This window comes from Siphateles boraxobius, unplaced genomic scaffold (genome assembly GCF_051911475.1).
Source record: "Siphateles boraxobius isolate OS27281-9 unplaced genomic scaffold, OSU_SipBor_1 25, whole genome shotgun sequence".
Classification (NCBI taxonomy): domain Eukaryota; kingdom Metazoa; phylum Chordata; class Actinopteri; order Cypriniformes; family Leuciscidae; genus Siphateles; species Siphateles boraxobius.
Window position 1 is genome coordinate 15,242,186 of NW_027508866.1, and position 21,643 is coordinate 15,263,828.

The following is a 21,643-nucleotide window of genomic DNA, read 5'->3' on the forward strand; positions in this document are numbered from 1 at the left end:
ACCAAGCTCATGTACTTGTACTCGTACTCGTAAAAATACCCCGATACCAAAGACCGATACCTCACGTATATCCTTAGCTTATATTTCTTAATTCTTATGAACACTCTTCCTGCAGTTATAGTGTTGCTAGATTTAATAGTACACTCTAATATTTCACTTTACACTTTCGGCTGTGATTACATTGTTACTCAGTGTTATGTTAAACATTTGTTCTGTGATTTCTTTGGCACCTTATGACAAATTTGATTGTCTTGTTGTCTGTGATTTCTTTAGCACTTTGACAACTTTGTGACAGGCAGGTAAAAATTACATTCATTATGTCCTTGGTTTTGCCCTTTGGAGGTTATTGGACACTGTGAAATTTGGGCTTTGAAAATTTGTGATAAGCACAATAAGAATTATTTATTTTTTTAAGTTTATTTAAGTTGTTGAAAATAAAGATGCTGATTTGTTCATTAGTCTCATTGTGTTGTTCTTAGAAAATTGCCACATAAAACGAGAACCCCCCCAGTACAACAGGCATCGGTATCGGTATCGGCGAGTACCAGGAAAAAAATATCGGTACTCGTACTCGACCCTTAAAAAGTGGTATCGGTGCATCCCTAATCTAAACTAAATATTTCATCTGTATTTAATGACCTGTAGTTTCGGCCTAGGACACTTTCAGCTACATTCACAAGAGTTAATTTTTCATGGTCTCTTGGTTCCTTTGCTGAGTTTGTCTCCAAGCTCCTGGATCAGTTCAGCAAGTTCTTCAGTGGCCTGTGATTTTTCCTCCAGGAGCTCATAGCGGAGGCTGGAAATGTCCTGCTTGATTTCCTTCAACTCACCTGTGAAGAAGAGGCAATGCGAAAACAAGAGTTTGACCGGTTTCAAGAAAAACTTGGCTCAGAAATCACAAGGTTTTTCGGCCTTGGATGCATAAAAACCTATTGCAGGAAATCTCCATAATAGGGGCACTTTAATACTTTATGGTTTATCGCTTGACATGTAAAACATCAGTCAGTAAAACATATTTTAGGGAAAAAATAAATCACACAAGAGACACTAATGGATGAAGAAATTAGACAATACAACGGATAAATCTTACCTTCATTGATCTCATCACTTTCACTGTCAATTTGTGCTTTCAGGACGTACCGCTTGATGAGACGCTTCATGAGTTTCTATGAGAGAAGGTTTAGAATAAGGTTTTCCCTGGGAAATACAGTACAGGAAATTTTAAGGATAATAAAAAAATCAATTAGTGCCTGATATCTTGTGGGGTGTTTGATGGGATTCCTAACTGTGAATCCCTCTTGTGCATGGTAAGGTCGAAACCGATGAAGCTGTAAAGATATAAAAATGAAGAATGGCCATTTCTTGATCAGCACAATTTGAAAACCCTTGCTGATCTCTGACCTTAGACCGTGAATTGGCCATTCCCATGTCCTGCTGGCTGCTGTTGCTACGGACCCTGGCCTTGCATAAACTCACTAGGCATGCTTTGGTGCGCTGAGCCATGTAATAGAAGGATTTGGGGCTGGGCATTAGATTAAAGGGGGGTGGAAGAGTGCTGCCTTCATCAAAATAGGAGAGCCACAGCTTTGCACGAGCAAACTTCCATTCTACATCCGAATCCTCCTGTTCACACACACAAATACACACAAAAATAACCATATAATGACAAGTGGTAATTTTAAGTATTATTATTTGTTTGCAAAATACATTTGTCTCACCTCAATTTCCTGGTATGAGTGGTTAATCATGGCTATGAGCATATTAAGCAGGACCACCACCATTGTGACATTATAGACCCCATAAAGTATGTAACCAATGTTTTCAATGAACTTATGATCATACTTCAAGACCACAGAGATCACCTCAGATAAACCAAAGATGGACCAGAACAGCGTTTTAAAGCTTTCCTCTACCCTGCAACAGACACATACATGCAAAATGACAAGGAAACTATTCACAGATAGTTCTTAAATTGCATCATAATTTACTGGCATTTATTCAAAACCTATATGACTGTCTTTCATTGGTGGGACACAAAAAGAGGCATTTTTGTGATATCAAACGGCAAAATTGAAGGCATTAATATGAGAGTTGAGGGGAAGATTATCAGCTTTAATTTTACTTTTTCACACAAGCCATTTATACACTATTCTAAAAGTTTGGAGTCTGTAAGATTTCTGTTACTGCTTTTGAAAGAAGTCTCTTTTGCTGACCAAGAAATTTTTTTATTTTATTTTAAAATACAGTAAAAACAGTAATATTGTGAAATACTATTACAATTTAAAGGGTTAGTTCACCCAAAAATGAAAATTAAGTCATTAATTACTCACCCCCATGTTGTACCAACCCCGTAAGACCTTCGTTCATCTTCGGAACACAAATGAAGATATTTTTGATTAAATCTGAGAGGTGGATCACTGCTACATAGGCTGCCTAAGGGAATGAAACTTGACGGCCCAGAAAGTCATTGAAGAAAATGTTTAAATATTCCATGTGACTACAGTGGCTCAACTATAAGTTTATCAAGCGACGAGAATACTTTTTTTCCGAAAAAACAACAACATAAATAACGACTTTATTCGACTATTCCTTTTCTTCCTTGTGGGCCTGAGACGAGAGTTCAAGAGATTTCCACGAAGCATGCGCGAGAACTGAACAAGAAGTATTAGAAGAAGAACGTTCTCTTCTCAGTTCTCGCGCATGCGTCGTGGAAATCTCTTGAACTCTCGTCCCACAAGGAAGAAAAGGAATAGTCGAATAAAGTCGTTATTTTTGTTTTTTTCCCCGCACAAAAAGTATTCTCGTCGCTTGATAAACTCATAGTTGAGCCACTGTAGTCACATGGAATATTTAAACATTTTCTTCAATGACTTTCTGGGCCGTCAAGTTTCATTCCCTTAGGCAGCCTATGTAGCAGTGATCCACCTCTCAGATTTAATCAAAAATATCTTCATTTGTGTTCCGAAGATGAACGAAGGTCTTACGGGGCTGGTACAACATGGGGGTGAGTAATTAATGACTTAATTTTCATTTTTGGGTGAACTAACCCTTTAAGATGACAGTTTTCTATTTGAATCTATTTTAAAAATGAAATTTATTCCTGCGATGTCAAAGCTGTATTTTCAGCATCATTACTCCAGTCTTCAGTGTCACATGATCCTCCAGAAATCATTCTAATATGCTGATTTGATGCTCAAGAATCATTTTTTATTATTATCAATGTTGAAAACAGTTGTGCTGCTTAACATTTTTATGAAAACTGTGATACTTTATTTTTGAATTATTTGATGAATAAAAGAGTTTATTTAAAATAGGATTCTTTGTAACACTACAAATATGTTTACTTTATTGTTCATTTTTGCACCCTAGCTAAATATAAAAGCATTCATTTAACAAAATTAGGTTTTTTTAAATTGGCAGGCCCCAAACTTTTGAACTTCAATAGACTTGGAACATAGTGCACAAGTCATACAGACTAATTTTATTGTACTTTAATTATTTTATTTATTAATTATCTTGGTCACAAAAGAGCAGCCTGAACATTCTGCAAAATATCTTCTTTTGTGTTCCACAGGAGAAATTTGTAAAACAACATGAGGGTGAGTAAATGACAGAAATTTTTCTTTTCTTTTTTTTGGTGAACTATCCCATTAAATCTAAAATACAATCATTTTCATTTTCCTTTTATGGACTCACGTGGTAAAAGCAGGGTTGTATTTTGCTCCCAAGTAGTAGGAATATAAATTAAACATGCCGATCATGAAAGCAAGGAAGACCATGATGAATATGACCATGAATTTAAAAATATCTTTAACAGTGCGCCCAAGGGATATTTGTAAGGGTCCGAAGCTCTCGTTGGCTGGCAGAACGTAGGCGATACGAGAGAAACTGAGCACCACAGCGATGGAGTACAACCCTTCAGAGATGAGCTGAGGATCAGAGGGAAGCCACTTGTTCCTGGCTAAGAGAGAGGAAGCAATATTTGATGTTACCACTTGATGGCAGCATTTTGTTTCATTTCAGACAGCTGAAAGAAAGTCTGCGCAACTTTTTTTAGCATTTCATTGAGAACAGAAAGAAGACTTATGGTCTTATACTGGTACGTTTCATTCGTTAGATTTTTATGTATTGATTCTATTGAATAAATATTTTTTTTGTGTGACATACCATAAGTGAAGTAGGCCACGTCTGCTGGTAATGAGGCATTGATCAAATCGGCATTGGTCACATGCAAATCCACATACAGCTGTGCATGGGAGGCTCGCTGGAAAGCCATGAGCCGTGCAGTGAATGACGCCACGAAGACTGACAGCATGCCGAAGTCTAACACATTCCACAAATGCATGATGTACTCACGCGGCCCATCAGCCCAAACTTCCTTACACTCAGTCCAGATCATTCCTGTTCAGGGAAATCAAAGAAAAGTCATGAGGGAAATTCATCATGTTTATGGTTAAGCCCTACTACAGGTATCTTTTAGGTGGTGTTCTGACAGAAACATGTAGTAGAGAGAGCCTTAGCAAAAATTGTAAATCACTGTTTAATAAAAATGAGAATTTTCTTTTAACATATACTATCAATCAAAAAATGTGGGGTCAGTAAGATTTTTTAAAGAGAAATTACAAACATTTATTCATGAAGGATGCATTGATCAAAAAATGACAGTTAAGACATAATGTTACAAAAGATTTCTGAATTTCAGATTTCAAAGCATTCTGAAAAAAAAATTGTATCACGGTTTCCACAAAAATATACTGTTTTTAACATTTAAGATAATAATAAGAAATGTTTTTTTTTTTTGCAGCAAATCAGCATTTTAGAATGAGTTCTGAAGGCTGTGTGACACTGAAAACTAGAGTAAAGGCCTGTTCACACCAAGAACGATAACTTGCTGAAAAAATAACGATTTTTAGAACTATATTTTCTATATGGTCATAGTTATTCTTGGTGTGAACAGGCCTTAATGATGTTGAAAATTCAGCTTTGCATCACAGGAATAAATTACGTTGTAAAATACACTGACCCATATGTTTATCTATGATCTTAGCTGTGCATTTACTGAATGAGCACTGTACCACTGTTCGTCCGACTGTTTGTACTGTATTTTATTTAATTCTGATTTTTTTGATTATTTTAATTTCTTCTATTTAAAGCACTTTGAATTACCATTGTGTATGAAATGTGCTATATAAATAAAGTTGCCTTGCCTTGCCTATTATCTAACACTGATCTGCAGCTCATGCTTGACTGATACTCACCTAGTACCCACTTCATTATCAACATCTCTGTCCAAGAGAACTGAGTGGTTTTGATGCGAAAGATTTGCCGCGGATGATCAGTGATGGTTTCGTTAGGAAGGTTTTTGACTCCTGCAAAGCGGTCAGAGGCATTGAGAACCAGAAGGCCCAGGAAGAGGGTGAATGACACTGCGTGAGCAACAAACTTCATAAAGGGACTGCGGAGAACCTGGCCCACCTGGAGAAAAGATCAAATGCAGACAATTTTGTAACAATAGAAGAAAAGAGAAGCCTTCCCTATGTTATTAGAAGAACTGAATCTGCATGATGATGATGTACCTTGCTGCAGGGCATAATCCAATATGCAATGGCAAGAAATGGCAAGCCCACCATCACTCCCAGCACGGTCCAACATTTCACACCGATTGACGTTTGTCTTAGGCCTGATAGATTCTCATACCACAGCGTCAGTAACTGTTGCTGGCAATTAGGATGAGCCACAAACTGTAGGAATATCATTGAATTAGACATTGCCTTGCAAGCAAATGGGAAACTGTTCCACTTTAGCCTATTAATCATTACCCAATACCTTTTTGACTTCGTACTTAATGGCCAGTTTGACCCGGCTAAGGCAGGGCCGGTGGTGTTCGCTCGTAGGGATCTGGTCAACATCTCCGTTCAGAATGGCCTCCACTTCCTCTGTGTTTCTGCAGAGATCCAGAACGCCAACCACAAAGTCCTTACACTGCATGGAGAGTTTCCTATAGTCATTCTAAATCAAAACAGAGCCACAGTTTTATGACTTCAGACAGGCTATTAATCACATGTAAAAAATAACTCACTCCAACTGGGATGATAATTGCATCTAGCAAACAGCGAACGCTCTGCTATGAAAGACATAGATGTGCTCAACGCCTGAACATTCGTGAAAATCCCATGTCGCACCTCTAAATGGAAGTCTGATTGATGTTTGCATCGGATCTTCTCAAACAGTAATGTACCTAATGGAGGGCACCCAAGAGAAGCCCATCCTGCTAATCATAGCATTGCATTGTTTTACGAGAACAAACATTTTATGTGGAATTACAGAAGCGGAATCACTAACACGACATTACAACTGTCGAAAGTGATCGTCTGTAGAGAAAAACGGTGATGAGAGAATAATAACGGGGTGATTACTGGAAGCTCTCGATGGAGCCGTTTCAATTAATAGCTCGCTAACCACAATAAGGGGGAAAACTGTCTGGATTTGAGAACTCCTGATCAGATATTTCCCCAGAGTGACTTTCAGTGAAGAAAGTCTCTCGTACATATTTAAATATAAAACAACACACATCGCCGAAGCGCATGAAGCTCCCTGGAGGAACGTTTTCTTTTGGAAAAATGTTGTGTACTGAGATTCTACTGAACCAGAAACTGTCATCGAAAAGCCTCTAATTTATAATGAGGCTAATCTCAAGGGTGGGAAATTGGTTTTCGTGTGGAATATTCTGCTGGTCTATGAGCTGGAATGAGCATAGACGTTTCTCTCAGAGAGACACAGCTCATCACAGAGCACACTCTTCACGATTGGGCACTTCCTAGATTAACTGAGAAGCTGTTTAAAATGTGCTTTGAAATAATCATGAGCACCTTAAAGGAGTTTGTATTATCCGCAAAGAACATAATGATTCATAGCAGTGATTCAACTCATTGTACCCGCATCATAAGGGGGAATGTTGTTCCACGTCTTGTGACGAGATCAATCAATCAATCAATCAATCAATCAATCAATCAATCAATCAATCAATCAATCAATCAATCAATCAATCAATCCACCAATCAATCGATCGATCAATCAATCCACCAATCAATCGATTGATCAATCAATCAATCAACCAATCAATCAATCAATGAATCCATCCATCCAATCAATTTTAGAAACAAAGTTGTCTATACAATACCATGCTTAGTTTTTTTCTCACACAGAGAATTATTAGTTTTTAATAAATGAACACTTTTTTTTCTAAAAGAGGGTCCAGCTAAAATTGACAGCTTCGAATAAATAAACAAATACAAAAAGTAGAATTTTGAGATGAAAAGTCAAAATTATGACAAAAACCATTATGTTATTTTGTTACAATTATGTAACAATTATTAATAACACAAAATCAACATTATAAGATAAAATGTTAAAGTAAGGTGACAAAAAGTTGAAATTATGAGATAAAATGTATGACTTATGTCATAATACATAATTAAAATGATATCATAATTATATGATTTATATAAAAACAATGACTTTTTATCTAATAATTATGACCTTTTTTCCCATGTGAGGAAAACGGTCTCCCATATACCCAAACCTGTAAGTCTTTCTTTCATCTGTGGAACACAAAAGAAGATATTTTGAAGAATGCTTGTAACCAACCAAACAACAAAACTGTTGAAACATTCTTCAAAATATCTTCTTTTATGTTCCGCAGAAGAAAGAAAGTCATACAGGTTTGGAATGAAATTAAGTTGAATAAATGATGATCGAATTTTCGTTTCTGGGTGAACTCTTCCTTTATTATTTTTCTCAAAAAAATATAAATGGGTCTCTATATGAAAATATTCAGATATATATACTGCATTTTCTATTTAAGGGGAATCATCACAAACAACTAATGTAACCTACACATCCACATCTAATAATTCTGTCCTGGGCCCGGGAATTTAAGTGACCCCTGGAGTGTGCATCTCCTCACCTTAAACTCAGTCTCAATGTTGGCGAGTTGTGCCAACTCATTGCTGAGCTCCAGGGCTGTGAGAACGGGGTCTTCACTAGACAGTGACAGATAAGCAGCGCTGGCAAGGCCTTTATAGGCGTTCATCCTTAATCGAGAGTGACTGAAAGAATCCTGCTTCTGTTTCTCCGCACACTCGCCGCACTTGCAGAAATAGTCGTGGGGTTTCTCAATGCGAGCCCCCTTGAGTAACAAGATGTGCACGATCTCGTACTCCTTGCAGTGGGCCGCCAGGATCATGGGCGTGATGTCCTGAGAGAAGCGAGTCCCGTCCTCATCGTACGCGTAGAAGTCGTCATCGCGTAGCTCTTGCTCCAGGGGACTCAGAGTCAGACGGAGGCCGCCTTCGAATGCCGGATGGGCCAGGATGGCCTCCACTATCCGCACGTAGCCCTTGCTAATGGCTAACAGCAGGGCATCCCCCACTCGCGCCAGCCCCTCTTTCTTCAGCAACAGTTCTGTGACCTCCAAGTGCTCGTTTCCTACAGCAAGCTGCAATGCATTCTGGCCCATGTAGTCCACACAGTTTACATTCAGCGTCTTGGACTCTTCAAGCATCTTACGGACCACAGGGATGTTTCCGTACTCCGCGGCATCTAGGAAACGCTCCTCCTCTTCGGTCAGATTGGTGCCTCTCTCGCTGAACATGTACGCGGGGCCACGGACGGCCTGTCTGCGGCATTTCTCCCTCAGGGTGGTGTGTCTGCGCTGCATGGCCTCAAACCTGCAGAACCCAGAGAATGAGGTTGATCATAGGATTTGGTGAAACTACGAAACTTGAATGCTTTGGGAGAAAATTGGTCTATGACACCAATTAATCTACAACCCCAAATCAGAAAAAGTTGGGACATTTTGTAAAATGCAATAAAATCAAGAATCTGTGATTTGTTCATTCTATTTAACATTTTATTAGCTGACAAAAGAACAAAGAAACGTTTTCCAATGTTTTCACTGACCAACATAATTGTATTTTGTAAATATGAACAAATTTTGATTTTGATGGCTGCAACACACACCCAAAAAAGTTGGGACAGAGACCAAATAAAAGTGAAAAGATAATCCAAATTAGATTATCCAACTATTTTGAAACAGTCCACAATGAGCAGGTGAATTGGTAATAGTTGAGGGTATCATGTTTGGGTGTAAAAGTGCTTCTCAGTCTTTTTAAGGAAAGATGGATCATGGCTCATCACTTTGTGCCAAATATCTTGAGAGAATTGTCAAACAATTAAAAAATCACATTTCTCAATGCAAGATTGCAAAGCTACCATCATGCTAATCCGTTAAATACAGCCACATGTGCTCAGGAGTAATTTGGAAAACCATTTTTACTGAACAAAGTCTGACGCTGCATCAAGAAATGCCACTTGAATCTCTGTTACGCAAGGAGAAAGCTTTACATTAGTAGTTCTATGTGGAGATGCCAGCGAGTTCTCTGGGCCTGAGCTCATCTCAGACGGTCTAGAAGAAAGTGGAAATGTGTGCTGAGGTCAGATGAGTCCATGTTTCAGCTTGTTTATGGGAGAAAATGGACATCGAGTTCTCAGTCCCAAAGACGAAAGGGACCAACAAGACTTTCACCAGCGACAGGTGCAAAAGCAAACATCTGTGCTGGTATTGAGGTGCATCATTGCAAACGGAATGGGTAACTTGCATTATTGTGAAGGTACCATTGTCATGGAGGCATATATTTGGATTGTACAGAGACATAAATTGCCATCAAGATGACATCTTTCCTGGGAAGCAAGACAATGCCAGGGCTCATTCTGCACATGCTAAAACTGAGTGGTTTCTAGAAACTCTGCACCATAGAAGTGTGTGTCTGCCTGCCTTACTGCAGTACAGATATGTCTCTTATGGAAAATGTATGACCCATCATGAAAAGGAGAATCAGGCAATGATGACCACAGACTGTTGAGCGGCTGTCTTGTATCTGACAGGATTGGGCAAATTTTCCACTAGCAAAACTCCAACAATTAGTATCCTCAACTCCCAAATGATTAAAAAGTGTAATTAGAAGGAAAGGTGATGTGACACAGTGGTAAACATGTCTCTGTCCCAACTTTTTTGGGGTGTGTTGCAGCCATCAAAATCAAAATCTGAAAAATTCATATTTACAAAATACAATTATTTTGGCCAGTGAAAACAATGGAAAACTTATCTTTGTACTTTTGTCAGTTGAAAAAAGGTTAAAAAGAACGAACAAATAACAGATTCTTGATTTTATTGCATTTTACAAAATGTCCCAACTTTTTCTGATTTGGGGTTGTACAAGAACATCTGGTCCACTGGTCTTGGCCATTCAAAATTAGCGGTGTATTCTGACAGAATGCATTTTTAAAGCAAAAAATATATATACTACCATTCATATCAACTACATATCTACTAACTCTAATTATATTAGTAGACTGGCCTGGTTTCACAGACAGGGCTTAGATTAAACCAGGATTAGGCCTTTTTTTAATTAGGACATTTAAGTAGTTTTTATGAACGTGCCTTTTTATGAAAAAACATTACTGGTGTGCATCTTGAGACAAAACATTGGCACTGACATATTTTAAGATATGTCAGAGCAAGTTGCGTTCAGTTAAAACAGCTCAAACATTCATTTTAGTCTGGGACTAGGCATACCTTGTCTGTATCTGTTTAATATCTGCTGACACCTTATATTGATGGTCTCCGAACAAAAAATAAATTATATTGTGAAATATTATTACAATTTAGAATAATTGTTTTCTATTTAAATATATTTTGTGATGCGAAGCTGTATTTTCAGCATCATTACTCCAGTCTTCAGTGTCACGTTATCATTCAGAAATCATTCTAATATGCTGATGTGATGCTAAAGAACAAATTTGTATTATTTCCCATGTTGAAAACAGTTGTGCTGCTTAATATTTTTGTGGAGATGGTGATACTTTCCCCCCAAGATAAATAGATCAATTGAAAGTTCAGAAGAACAGCATTTGTTTGAAATATAAATATTTTGTAAGATTATAAATGTCTTTATTGTCCTTTTAAAAATAAAAAAAATAAAAAAATTACTAATCTAATACATCCTTGCCATGTTCATGATAATGAAATAAAAAATGACAAAAAAGGCCTTAAAATGACCCAAAAAAAATCCTAAAAATTGAATCTGCTGTATCCATCAATAAAATAAAATTGTAATCCTTAATTTAGAAATGTCAGGATTATGTTTAGTTTTCATTGTGTTTTGTTTTCATTGTTTCCGGTCATGTTTCTCTTCATGGTTTCTGATTGAATAACGCACCTTTTCCTTGTTCTGTTAATTACTCCTATGTGTATTTATGCTGCCTTCATGTGATATTGGAATGATCGTAAATACTAGTTTCCTAGTGTAAAAAATGGACATAAACTCTCAAATCAAAATTGTAATGCAATGAGCAAGTAATCACAACAGAGTTATTTCTGTTCATTGTGTGTCATTTACATTACATAGAATTCTAAAACAGCACACTGTACAAAGTGATTAGTTGACTTAACTTAAAAAAGTGAGGAAACCCATGCCGAGATTGCGAAGTGTGCATTCAATGGGCAGTTTACTATCCCATGAGGCCACGGGAGTTGATTTATGAATGGAAGTGAAGAGCTGGTAGGACGCTGGTAGGTCACGTGACAGTAACAACATTGCAGAAATGATAAATCAGGACATCAAAGGCTCAAAAGAAGTATAAAAACAAATTGGAGGAGGACTTTGCAAATTAGAAAACCAAACAGGCTTTTCAGTGAGTCTCTTAACGGACAAGCCTTTAAACAGACTATTTCTGTATCAGATCCGACCACCTTTAATTTCAAAAATTGTTATACCTGTTTTGATACCTCTGTTTTTACAGCAGAGTGTGATAGCCTTTTAGATTCCTTGCCTTCTCAAGAGTTGGATCCTGAGTCCCTTCTAACCAAGCAGGGTGTCTATTTCCAGCTTATTAAGTACAAACCGAATAAGGCTCCAGGGCCAGATGGAATTCAGGTCTTGAAAAACTGTGCCCTGGAATTAACCCCCATTCTTCATCCTCTTTTCCTTTGATCACTTCAACAATACTTCAATAATAATTTCATACGGAAAACCTCAGGTGTTATTCCTGTCCCCCAAAAAACCCATCCATCATCCATAAACATCATCATCCGATTTTTTCATCACCCATAAACCTCTATCATGATGAAATGCTTTGAGAAAATGGTTCAAAACATTATGCTCCCATATGTTTCACCATTTTAGGATAGTCTCCAGTGTAAGGAACTCAGCTTTTTGGAAATATTAATAATCAATAATATCTTGTCATTATTAATTATAAATATTTGGGTCAGTTAATTGGATTAACTTGATGTGGCTGAATTAATATTACAATCAATTAATCAGTTCTTCCAACGAACTCTTTTGATTATTAATTTATTCTAAGAAAAGGGTATCTTCCCTGACCACAGAAGAATAATTATTTCTTCGCCTGTACAGTACTTTGAGCCAGTAGTAGAAACCGTGATCGTAAAGTGACTTGTATTGCAAACAAAACAGAACCAAATACATATTATGTACAAGTTTTATTAACTAAATATAGATATTTATATGAATATAAATAAACTAAACATACACACATGAATACATAAATAGGTTAGTGATAGGATGAAATTGGAAACCGGAAGAGGGTCTATGAGAAGAACCATCAGAATTTCATTTTCACATTTCATTGAATTGAATACTTGCATTTGTAATGGGAACAATTCTTGAAGTTGTTGAAAATTGAAGTCGTTGATGGTTCCGGTAGTGTCAAGTGGAAGTTGGTTGAGCGTTCTCTTTCTCCAGGAACGCATGACTGGTTTGGTCAAGGCCTGGGACTCTGTTGAGGCCACGCCGAGCACCCAGGAGAAGTGAGGAAGTCGGAAGGATGGGTGATTGGAGTCGTTGTTGGTTGGAGTCTTTGTTCCAAAACTCTTGAGATTGTCCTTGGTTCTTTGTGAGAGAGTCATCTCTCTCCTGCCTGAGCCCATATCTGGTTGGAATCGAGGCCTGCTGGGCCCTGGGGCCCCCGTGGAGGGGGAGGGGGCTCCCCAGTATAACTAGAACAGTGTTGCGGCTGGATGAAAGAACTAAGTGAGGGAGGTCACATGTGGACTGTCTCTAATAAGGCCTGGAAAAGATCCTCCCCTAAGGGTTGAACTCGACCAATCAGAAAGGTGACATGTCTGAGAGGGAGAGTGGCTCTTAGTTGATTTACGGATCTTTGTCCCTAGCATGATTATACGTTCATTAATGCTCAGATAGCTATAACACATCCACACTGCATTCTAGAAGAAGGTGATGTACATCAAAGTGTGACTCATTAAATGAGGATTAGTTAGGTAGGAGGCATGATACAGGTGAGGTTACATTGATCGTTAGTTGGTTGTATACCAGGATACATACCATAATATATACCTAATAGTACACGAGACAGTAAACCATTTACACTGTTTCTTTCACAGTTTTATGCATGTTCATTTATAGATCAGTTAGTCTATGATTAATGCAGCAAAGTCTGTTTTAAAGAGGGTTTCTGTTTCATAGTCTCTCTCTTGAGTATGTGGCCACATTCCTCGGGGGTCGTAAAATCTCCTTATCATGCCCTGTAACATGACACTGTTTCTGCCCTTGTGTTTGTTCATTTGGGCTGTGTGAGGAGTTTCATAAACCTTTGTATATAATGAATAATTAGTATGTGTCTGATTGGTCCATACCCTACACCAGTTTGCATATAAGCAGAAGATCGGTACGGAGGATGCTTGTCTCTTGCACTGTCTACCTCAACACCAGGATATCCCTGGAAATTATGCCAGACTTCTTTTCATTAACTTTAGCTCCACCTTTAATGCAATACAGCATCATCAGTTAATCAAGAAACTACAGTGCCTGCAAGTTCCATCACCCCTAATACACCGGGTTTACAATTCCCTTTCTAATAGACCACAAGTGGTAAAGGTGGACAAGGCATTATTGCCCACCATTGTTCTCAACACTGGCGTCCCTCAGGGGTACGTACGTAGCCCATTTCTTTATATTCTCTATATATATGACTGTCAGGGTCCAGTTACAACTACATCTTACCTTAAATATGCAGATGATACAGCAACTTTTGCACTGCTTAATAAGGAAAATAATTCTTTAATAATCCACAGAAAATTTTAGTACATGGTGTGATGATTATTTTCTCCAACTTAGTATTCTAAGGAAATCGAAGGAACTAGTTTTTAGCTCCTCCAAAACACAGATCCATCCTTCCAGTGTTATCGTTAACGGAGTGATGGTTGTAAGGTTGGAGCATTTAAAATATATTTGCATTACACTGGATAAACATCTCAACTTCAATCAGCACACAAGCTGGTATTCACATGTGGTCAACAGAGATTACAGATATCCATAAACGTGAACATCGGTCTGTTCAGATAGTCTTCTTTTTCTGTATTGAAGTAATATTGAGCCAGTTCATATGGTGCCATTTGTTTATTTAATATGCTAACAGCTACAAATAAGAACAAACTATCTATCTATCTATCCATCATGTCCGCATTTCTTTACTATACATTCATTACAGACTACAGCTTTCTTTTTCAAAGGTCGCGAAGTAGATTCAAATTCAAATGTAGTACCTTATCAGGCAGTACGGGATTTCGGACACAGCATTTGATTTTGCAGTCAAATTTTTTTTTTTTTTTTTTTATAAGCAGTGAAGCAATTTTGTTAGAATGGTTTTTTTTTTTCTTTGAAATAATAAAAGATAATTCCACACTATTTAATAAGTTTTTTTTTTCTATGATTTTTATTCTTTCAATTAACCTTTTTTTTTAATGAAATAAGGACAGGTTTTAAACATCCTCAAGACAGAGGTATATTTAAGTTATTGTGTCTGGGCTATTTGTAAAAAGAGATAAAATTAGTCACATGACTGACCCATAGTAGATAATGAGAACGTATTGCTTTGTCCAAGTGATACAGATCTCTTTGGGTAACCCACACATTGCATGGCTTTACAGTAACAGGACCATCAATTACAGTGGTGGTCAATGAGATCAATGCAGATGGACTTCTAATTACACACATCCTTTACTAGAGCTTCATCTCATTACAGGAACAACCTCTAAGAACAGATGTTCTTAACATCCTATTAGAGTGTGATCTTCACCTCATGACTTCATTCATTTTCTTTATTGAATTAACCGGAACTGCTTTGTAGTGTCAATTTTCCTTGAACTTAAAAAGCCTTCAAAGACGCTGAACTAAAATCGTAAGCAAGTTATATTCAAACACAAGCCAGGTAGACAGCAAAGGAGGAAATCTAATTTTATTGTATTTTTGCAAGAGCCTCAGCACAAATTGAACTGTGTAACGGATCACAGTTGTGGGTGTCACTTAGAATAAAACTCATTCCTTGCTTTGCAACATGATAAATCAAACATTACGATTTTGTAGTTTGCAAAATGGCATTTTGTTCCATCTCTAAATCTTTACTGATCAGTTTTTGGAGTCAACAGGGGACAACGAATTCTAAGCCAGCAAATGTATCTGTCAACAGCCCTGAAATTAAACGAGATTGAAATAAACAGGCTAAATTATTTATGTTTCAATATGGTCTGTGTGAACTGTGCCAATCTAATAACTGCAATGTTCCTTCATGAGAAGGCCAAGGAGATTTCACTGCTCTTTCACAGCTCACTTTAATTTAATTTAGGAATCAACTAAGTCTCAAATGAATTTATAAAAATAGAAACAAGTGATACTGTTGACATAAATTAAGAGTATGAAACTATAATATTAATTTAGACCAGACGATTTGGTCTTGAAAGAATCTGGTAAAATCCACTATTGTTCAAAGTTTGAGGTGGGTAAGAATAAGTAATGCTTTTAAAAGTTGTTAATAAATCAGAATTTCATGTTGAAGAGTTGAGAATTAAAGGGATACTCCACCCAAAAATGAAAATTTACACCAAGTGTGAACTCATGAATGCACATAATTAGCCAAAAGCGATGGATTTTATTTGGAAAGGTTTAAAATACTAGCATTTTTTCTTACACACACCTATCATTTTACTTCAGAAGACACGGATTCATCAACTGGGGTTATATGGATATTTGTCGTGTTTGTTTTGCACGGTTTTTGGTGTGTCAACTTTGGAGGTCCCATACACTTACATTACATTGACTGACAGAGATGGATTATTTTTCTAAAAATCTTTGTTTGTTAATCTGAAGAAAGAAAGCCATACACAGCTGAGTGGGACAGAGGAGTGTGATAAGAGAATGATCTCCTTTAAATATTCTGTTGACAATAAGTAACTTTACAACTACATGTCAACTAACTCTGATTAGAGTAATAGAAGACCGTCTGCTTAATATCTGCTAACTCTTTATTGTGATGGTCCTTCAACAGACATTCTATACTAAGTAACTTTGCAACTTGTCAACTTATTCTAACCCTACCAGTCTACTAATACTCTACTAACACTAATGACAGTTAGTAGCCATGTAGGTTCAACGTTATATAGTCAACGGAATGTGTCAAAGGGACCATCAAAATAAAGTGACACCAAGACAATTTTAATGCATCCCTTTAAGTGCACTTAAGGGACATCTAACCACTTGCAGTGACATTTCTTGTGTGTTACTCTGTTTAATATTAAGTTGTTATCTTAGATTGTTACTTGTTACAGTAAATAACTTGATGTTTGTGTCTGCATCAAAAACTGAATCGACATTTATTTTGCCTTATATTATAATGTTATAATAAAAAAATATATAATTAAAAAAATCACTATAACTATTAATAATGAACAAACTCACTGATTCATTCATTTGTTTATGGCTGCATTTAGAGTTTCATGCTGGGTTTTTGAGATAGAAAACGTGAACACATGAAAATAAGACATTTAAACAAGAAAATAATAAATTAACAGCAAAATGTCAACGGAATCCAAACTCATGTATCAGACAATCTTTTGAACGTAGTCATATCCCGTCCAAATTTTGTTACACATGATGACAACTGATCACGTGATGTGTTCTACTTACGAATAGTGCGAGCTGCTATCATGAGGATGCCAGTGATGGTGCGCAGGATAGTCCAGGTCATCATCGCTGTCGAATAACCTGTGCGCGTGATGGCCAAACTCGTGTTTGGATCCCTCAACTTCATGAATATCAGATAACTCTGTCTTGGTGGGGTCGTTTTCTCCTCGACTGTCTATCAGAGAACCAGGAAGAGTCCTGCACCTTTTTAACATGGGCACTTCAGGGCGACAGCAGCTGTCTGTTTCGCTGTAGGGAAACTGTTCTCCGTGAGTGTGGGTCTCCGCTGAGGCGATAGCATCATCTCCCGCGGTAAGCGCGAGCGGTATAGTGCAGAGTGCGGCGTGAGATATGATGAACTGCTCCTTAGCATGCATATCGCGCTCCTCTCTATCACTCAGCATTTTAGAAGCAAAGAAACTGCTGATCAGCCAGAGATCCGGTGTTGTTCTAGTCCATGTCTTGTTCGGCAACAAGTGTGACAGCCTGTCCCTCGCCTTTTTGTAAAATACGCACTTTTTCTACTGGTTCTCCCTCCCCCAACCTTCAGGTTAACACCTCCCACCATTTCTATGAACAGTTCACAAAGTCAACTAAAAAAATAATGTTTGAATACTAGGCTATACTTTTGTTTTACTTCATTAAAGGTAGGATATATAATTAAATAAATTGATTAAAAAAAATTCATCAGAACGAATAATTATTAAAAATAAATAAACATAAAAACTAATATATATATATATATATATATATATATATATATATATATATATGAATGAATTATTCATTCAGATGAAAATTCTAATTTATATTCATATTCATTTAGTGTATATATACAGGTCCTTCTCAAAAAATTAGCATATTGTGATAAAGTTCATTATTTTCCATAATGTAATGATAAAAATTCAACTTTCATATATTTTAGATTCATTGCACACCAACTGAAATATTTCAGGTCTTTTATTGTTTTAATACTGATGATTTTGGCATACAGCTCATGAAAACCCAAAATTCCTATCTCAAAAAATTAGCATATCATGAAAAGGGTCTCTAAACGAGCTATTAACCTAATCATCTGAATCAACTAATTAACTCTAAACACCTGCAAAAGATTCCTGAGGCTTTTAAAAACTCCCAGCCTGTTTCATTACTCAAAACCGCAATCATGGCTAAGACTGCCGACCTGACTGCTGTCCAGAAGGCCATCATTGACACCCTCAAGCAAGAGGGTAAGACACAGAAAGAAATTTCTGAACAAATAGGCTGTTCCCAGATACCCCTTTTCCACCAAAAAAGAACGGGTTCGGAACTGGTGCTGGTTCAAAGTTGGTTCGGAGTTGGTTCAACTTGCGAACCTCCTCAGAACATGTTTGTTTTTCCACTTCTAGAGCGCCCAGCGAACGACGTCGTTACGTCACTGTGTACGTCGCTTTACGTCTCAGCTAGAAACGCTTGCAAGTACAACATTACTTTGGGATTATCTCTAACTCGTGAACCAAGAAGGCTTTAAAAACAATTGAAATATGTAAGTATTTTAATCTTTTCCTTTGATATGTTATCTTTTCTGATTAGTTATGTACACCTGTCTTGTCTTTTTTTTCTCTCCGTTTATTTGTTCTATTTTGTGACTGTTTTCTTCTTTGCTTACATAATGTTTTCAATAAAAAAAATAAAAAAAAAGCTAGAAACGCTTGCGCCAACTTCAAGCATAACAATTACAATGGCGGACTACATCGTGTTTCTGCAAATGTTTCTCCTGGCTTTGCGGTCAGAAAAGATGTTTAGGACACATCTAAACCCGCCTCCAGCCCCCGACGTAAGCATGACGTGGTAAAAGAACGGTTCTCTGGTTCTAGTCCAGCAAAGAGTTGGTGCCGCTTTGGAACCAGTTTTCCTGGCCGAGAACCGGTTCTTTGGCTGTGGAAACACAAAGAACTGGTTCGCGCGCAGGCACCGGCTCCGAACCGGCTCTCAAAACGCTTTGGTGGAAAAGGGGTAAGAGTGCTGTATCAAGGCACCTCAGTGGGAAGTCTGTGGGACGAAAAAGTGTGGCAAAAAACGCTGCACAACGAGAAGAGGTGACCGGACCCTGAGGAAGATTGTGGAGAAGGACCGATTCCAGACCTTGGGGGACCTGCGGAAGCAGTGGACTGAGTCTGGAGTAGAAACATCCAGAGCCACCGTGCACAGGCGTGTGCAGGAAATGGGCTACAGGTGCCGCATTCCCCAGGTCAAGCCACTTTTGAACCAGAAACAGCGGCAGAAGCGGCTGACCTGGGCTACAGAGAAGCAGCACTGGACTGTTGCTCAGTGGTTCAAAAGTACTGTTTTCGGATGAAAGCAAATTTTGCATGTCATTCGGAAATCAAGGTGCCAGAGTCTGGAGGAAGACTGGGGAGAAGGAAATGCCAAAATGCCTGAAGTCCAGTGTCAAGTACCCACAGTCAGTGATGGTCTGGGGTGCCATGTCAGCTGCTGGTGTTGGTCCACTGTGTTTTATCAAGGGCAGGGTCAATGCAGCTAGCTATCAGGAGATTTTGGAGCACTTCATGCTTCCATCTGCTGAAAAGCTTTATGGAGATGAAGATTTCACTTTTCAGCACGACCTGGCACCTGCTCACAGTGCCAAAACCACTGGTAAATGGTTTACTGACCATGGTATTACTGGGCTCAATTGGCCTGCCAACTCTCCTGACCTGAACCCCATAGAGAATCTGTGGGATATTGTGAAGAGAAAGTTGAGAGACGCAAGACCCAACACTCTGGATGAGCTTAAGGCCGCTATCGAAGCATCCTGGGCCTCCATAACACCTCAGCAGTGCCACAGCCTGATTGCCTCCATGCCACGCCGCATTGAAGCAGTCATTTCTGCAAAAGGATTCCCGATCAAGTATTGAGTGCATAACTGAACATAATTATTTGAAGGTTGCCTTTTTTTGTATTAAAAACACTTCTTTTATTGGTTGGATGAAATATGCTAATTTTTTGAGATAGGAATTTTGGGTTTTCATGAGCTGTATGCCAAAATCATCAGTATTAAAACAATAAAAGACCTGAAATATTTCAGTTGGTGTGCAATGAATCTAAAATATATGAAAGTTTAATTTTTATCATTACATTATGGAAAATAATGAACTTTATCACAATATGCAAATTTTTTGAAATGGACCTGTATATATATATATATATATATATATGTGTGTGTGTGTGTGTGTATACCTTCTTTACATGTTTATATGTTTTGAAGGGGTCATCAGATGCTACAATTTTCCACACGTTGGTATGATTCGTTAGGGTATTCATGTAAAGTTTGTAATTCCTCAATGGTTGTGTAAAACAACACCCTTTTACCTCTCAAAAACAGCTCTGTTCACAGTGACCTGTTTCAGTGCATGTCTCTGTAAATGATAATGAGCAACTGTTCACCTCACCCCTCTCTTCTGTGGGGCGTGTCAACACAAGACACCTTAAAGGGACAATGTGTAGTTTTTTAGGTATTTTATTATCTAAAATCAATATTTTTATTCATAAATATGTTCTCAATGGTCTACAAATACCTCTGTCAATTATCTGACTTATCCTTTTAAACGAAGAATTTAATATCTTTATATACATGTGACGGGTAGGTCCACGGAGGCTTCCATGTCGTTCCGTCATCTTGAAAAATAATAGCAGAGAGGGTCAAAAAGTACTGGGCCAACGCGTTTCCACAACGCGTTTTCGTTTAGAGCCAGCGTCACGTAACTGAAAGAAGCAGAAACGGAGGAGCCGAGCAGTGAGAGGAGCTTGTCACTGCCCCGGGGCAAGTCAGTTAATAATTCATACTGTAACATTCGTTTGTTCGTTGTCAAGTTGCAGTTTTTTTTAAATAACAAACCTGTTCACCCGAAGGAAAACTCGACGAAGTGCTATTAGTAGACATCCTGTCATAGCTTTTTGGTACATAACAGCTACCGTAGATGCAACACGCATTTGAAAAAGCGAGGCGCTGGAGAGCACAATTCGTTTGAATGCAAAATACAATTTCACCGCTAGATGGGAGAAATTGGTGGACAGCATCAAAGTGACAGTATACAAATGGCTGAGGGGGAAATATGCTAATTCGGGGCAGTCTGTCAGTGGCAAGGGGGTAATCCATCAGCCGGAAACTGAAGCCTCGCGGGAGCCGCCATTGTATCAGAACATCGCCTGCTGTTAGCATTCCATTGACTCCCATTCATTTTGGCGTCACTTTGACAGCGAAATAACTTTACATCTGAGGCGTCCAAAGACTCTATTTGTCCATTAGTTATTTCTAAAGAAACACAACAATGTATAAAAGGCTCCATTACTTTGTATCTTGCGTTATGGCCCCGTAGAAGCCTTTTTTGTAAAAATAGGCTAACAATTGCGTCATAACCACGCGACTTTCTGTTGCACAATAGAGACATTACCGTATAGAGGAGAAGCTCGCAGGCAATCTTTTACTGTCTATGAGGCAATCGGGGGGACATGGAGGCATTAAGTCATGGGAGAAGCCCATAGATAGAGAGTCCATAAAAGAAACGTGACAAAATATTTCAACAACGTTTTTGAGGAATTAT

At 37.9% G+C, this 21,643-nt stretch overlaps 1 protein-coding gene across 1 annotated transcript; it reads right to left on the reverse strand.

The window, feature by feature from the left end:
• Window positions 1-611: 611 nt before the first annotated feature.
• On the reverse strand, window positions 612-17,593 carry trpc7a (transient receptor potential cation channel, subfamily C, member 7a). Its single transcript, XM_077242886.1, has 12 exons — window positions 17,064-17,593; window positions 7,967-8,729; window positions 5,827-6,009; window positions 5,577-5,741; window positions 5,259-5,475; window positions 4,168-4,401; window positions 3,697-3,961; window positions 1,719-1,914; window positions 1,402-1,623; window positions 1,251-1,328; window positions 1,091-1,166; window positions 612-830 (listed from the first exon to the last, which is right to left on the reverse strand). The coding sequence occupies exons 1-12, from the start codon at window positions 17,462-17,464 to the stop codon at window positions 691-693; spliced, it is 2,940 nt and encodes a 979-aa protein (XP_077099001.1). The 5' UTR covers window positions 17,465-17,593; the 3' UTR covers window positions 612-690.
• Between the last annotated feature and the right edge of the window lie 4,050 nt (window positions 17,594-21,643).

What these genes read in the sequence shown, in the direction of transcription:
- trpc7a (XM_077242886.1), bottom strand. Translation starts at nt 17,464, where the DNA reads ATGCTGAGTGATAGAGAGGAGCGCGATATGCATGCTAAGGAGCAGTTC. An exon ending in ACATTGAGACTGAGTTTAAG is followed by an intron (nt 6,010 to 7,966) that starts GTGAGGAGATGC and finishes GTTTTGATTTAG; the next exon opens with AATGACTATAGGAAACTCTC. An exon ending in CGTGGCCTACTTCACTTATG is followed by an intron (nt 3,962 to 4,167) that starts GTATGTCACACA and finishes CCTCTCTCTTAG; the next exon opens with CCAGGAACAAGTGGCTTCCC.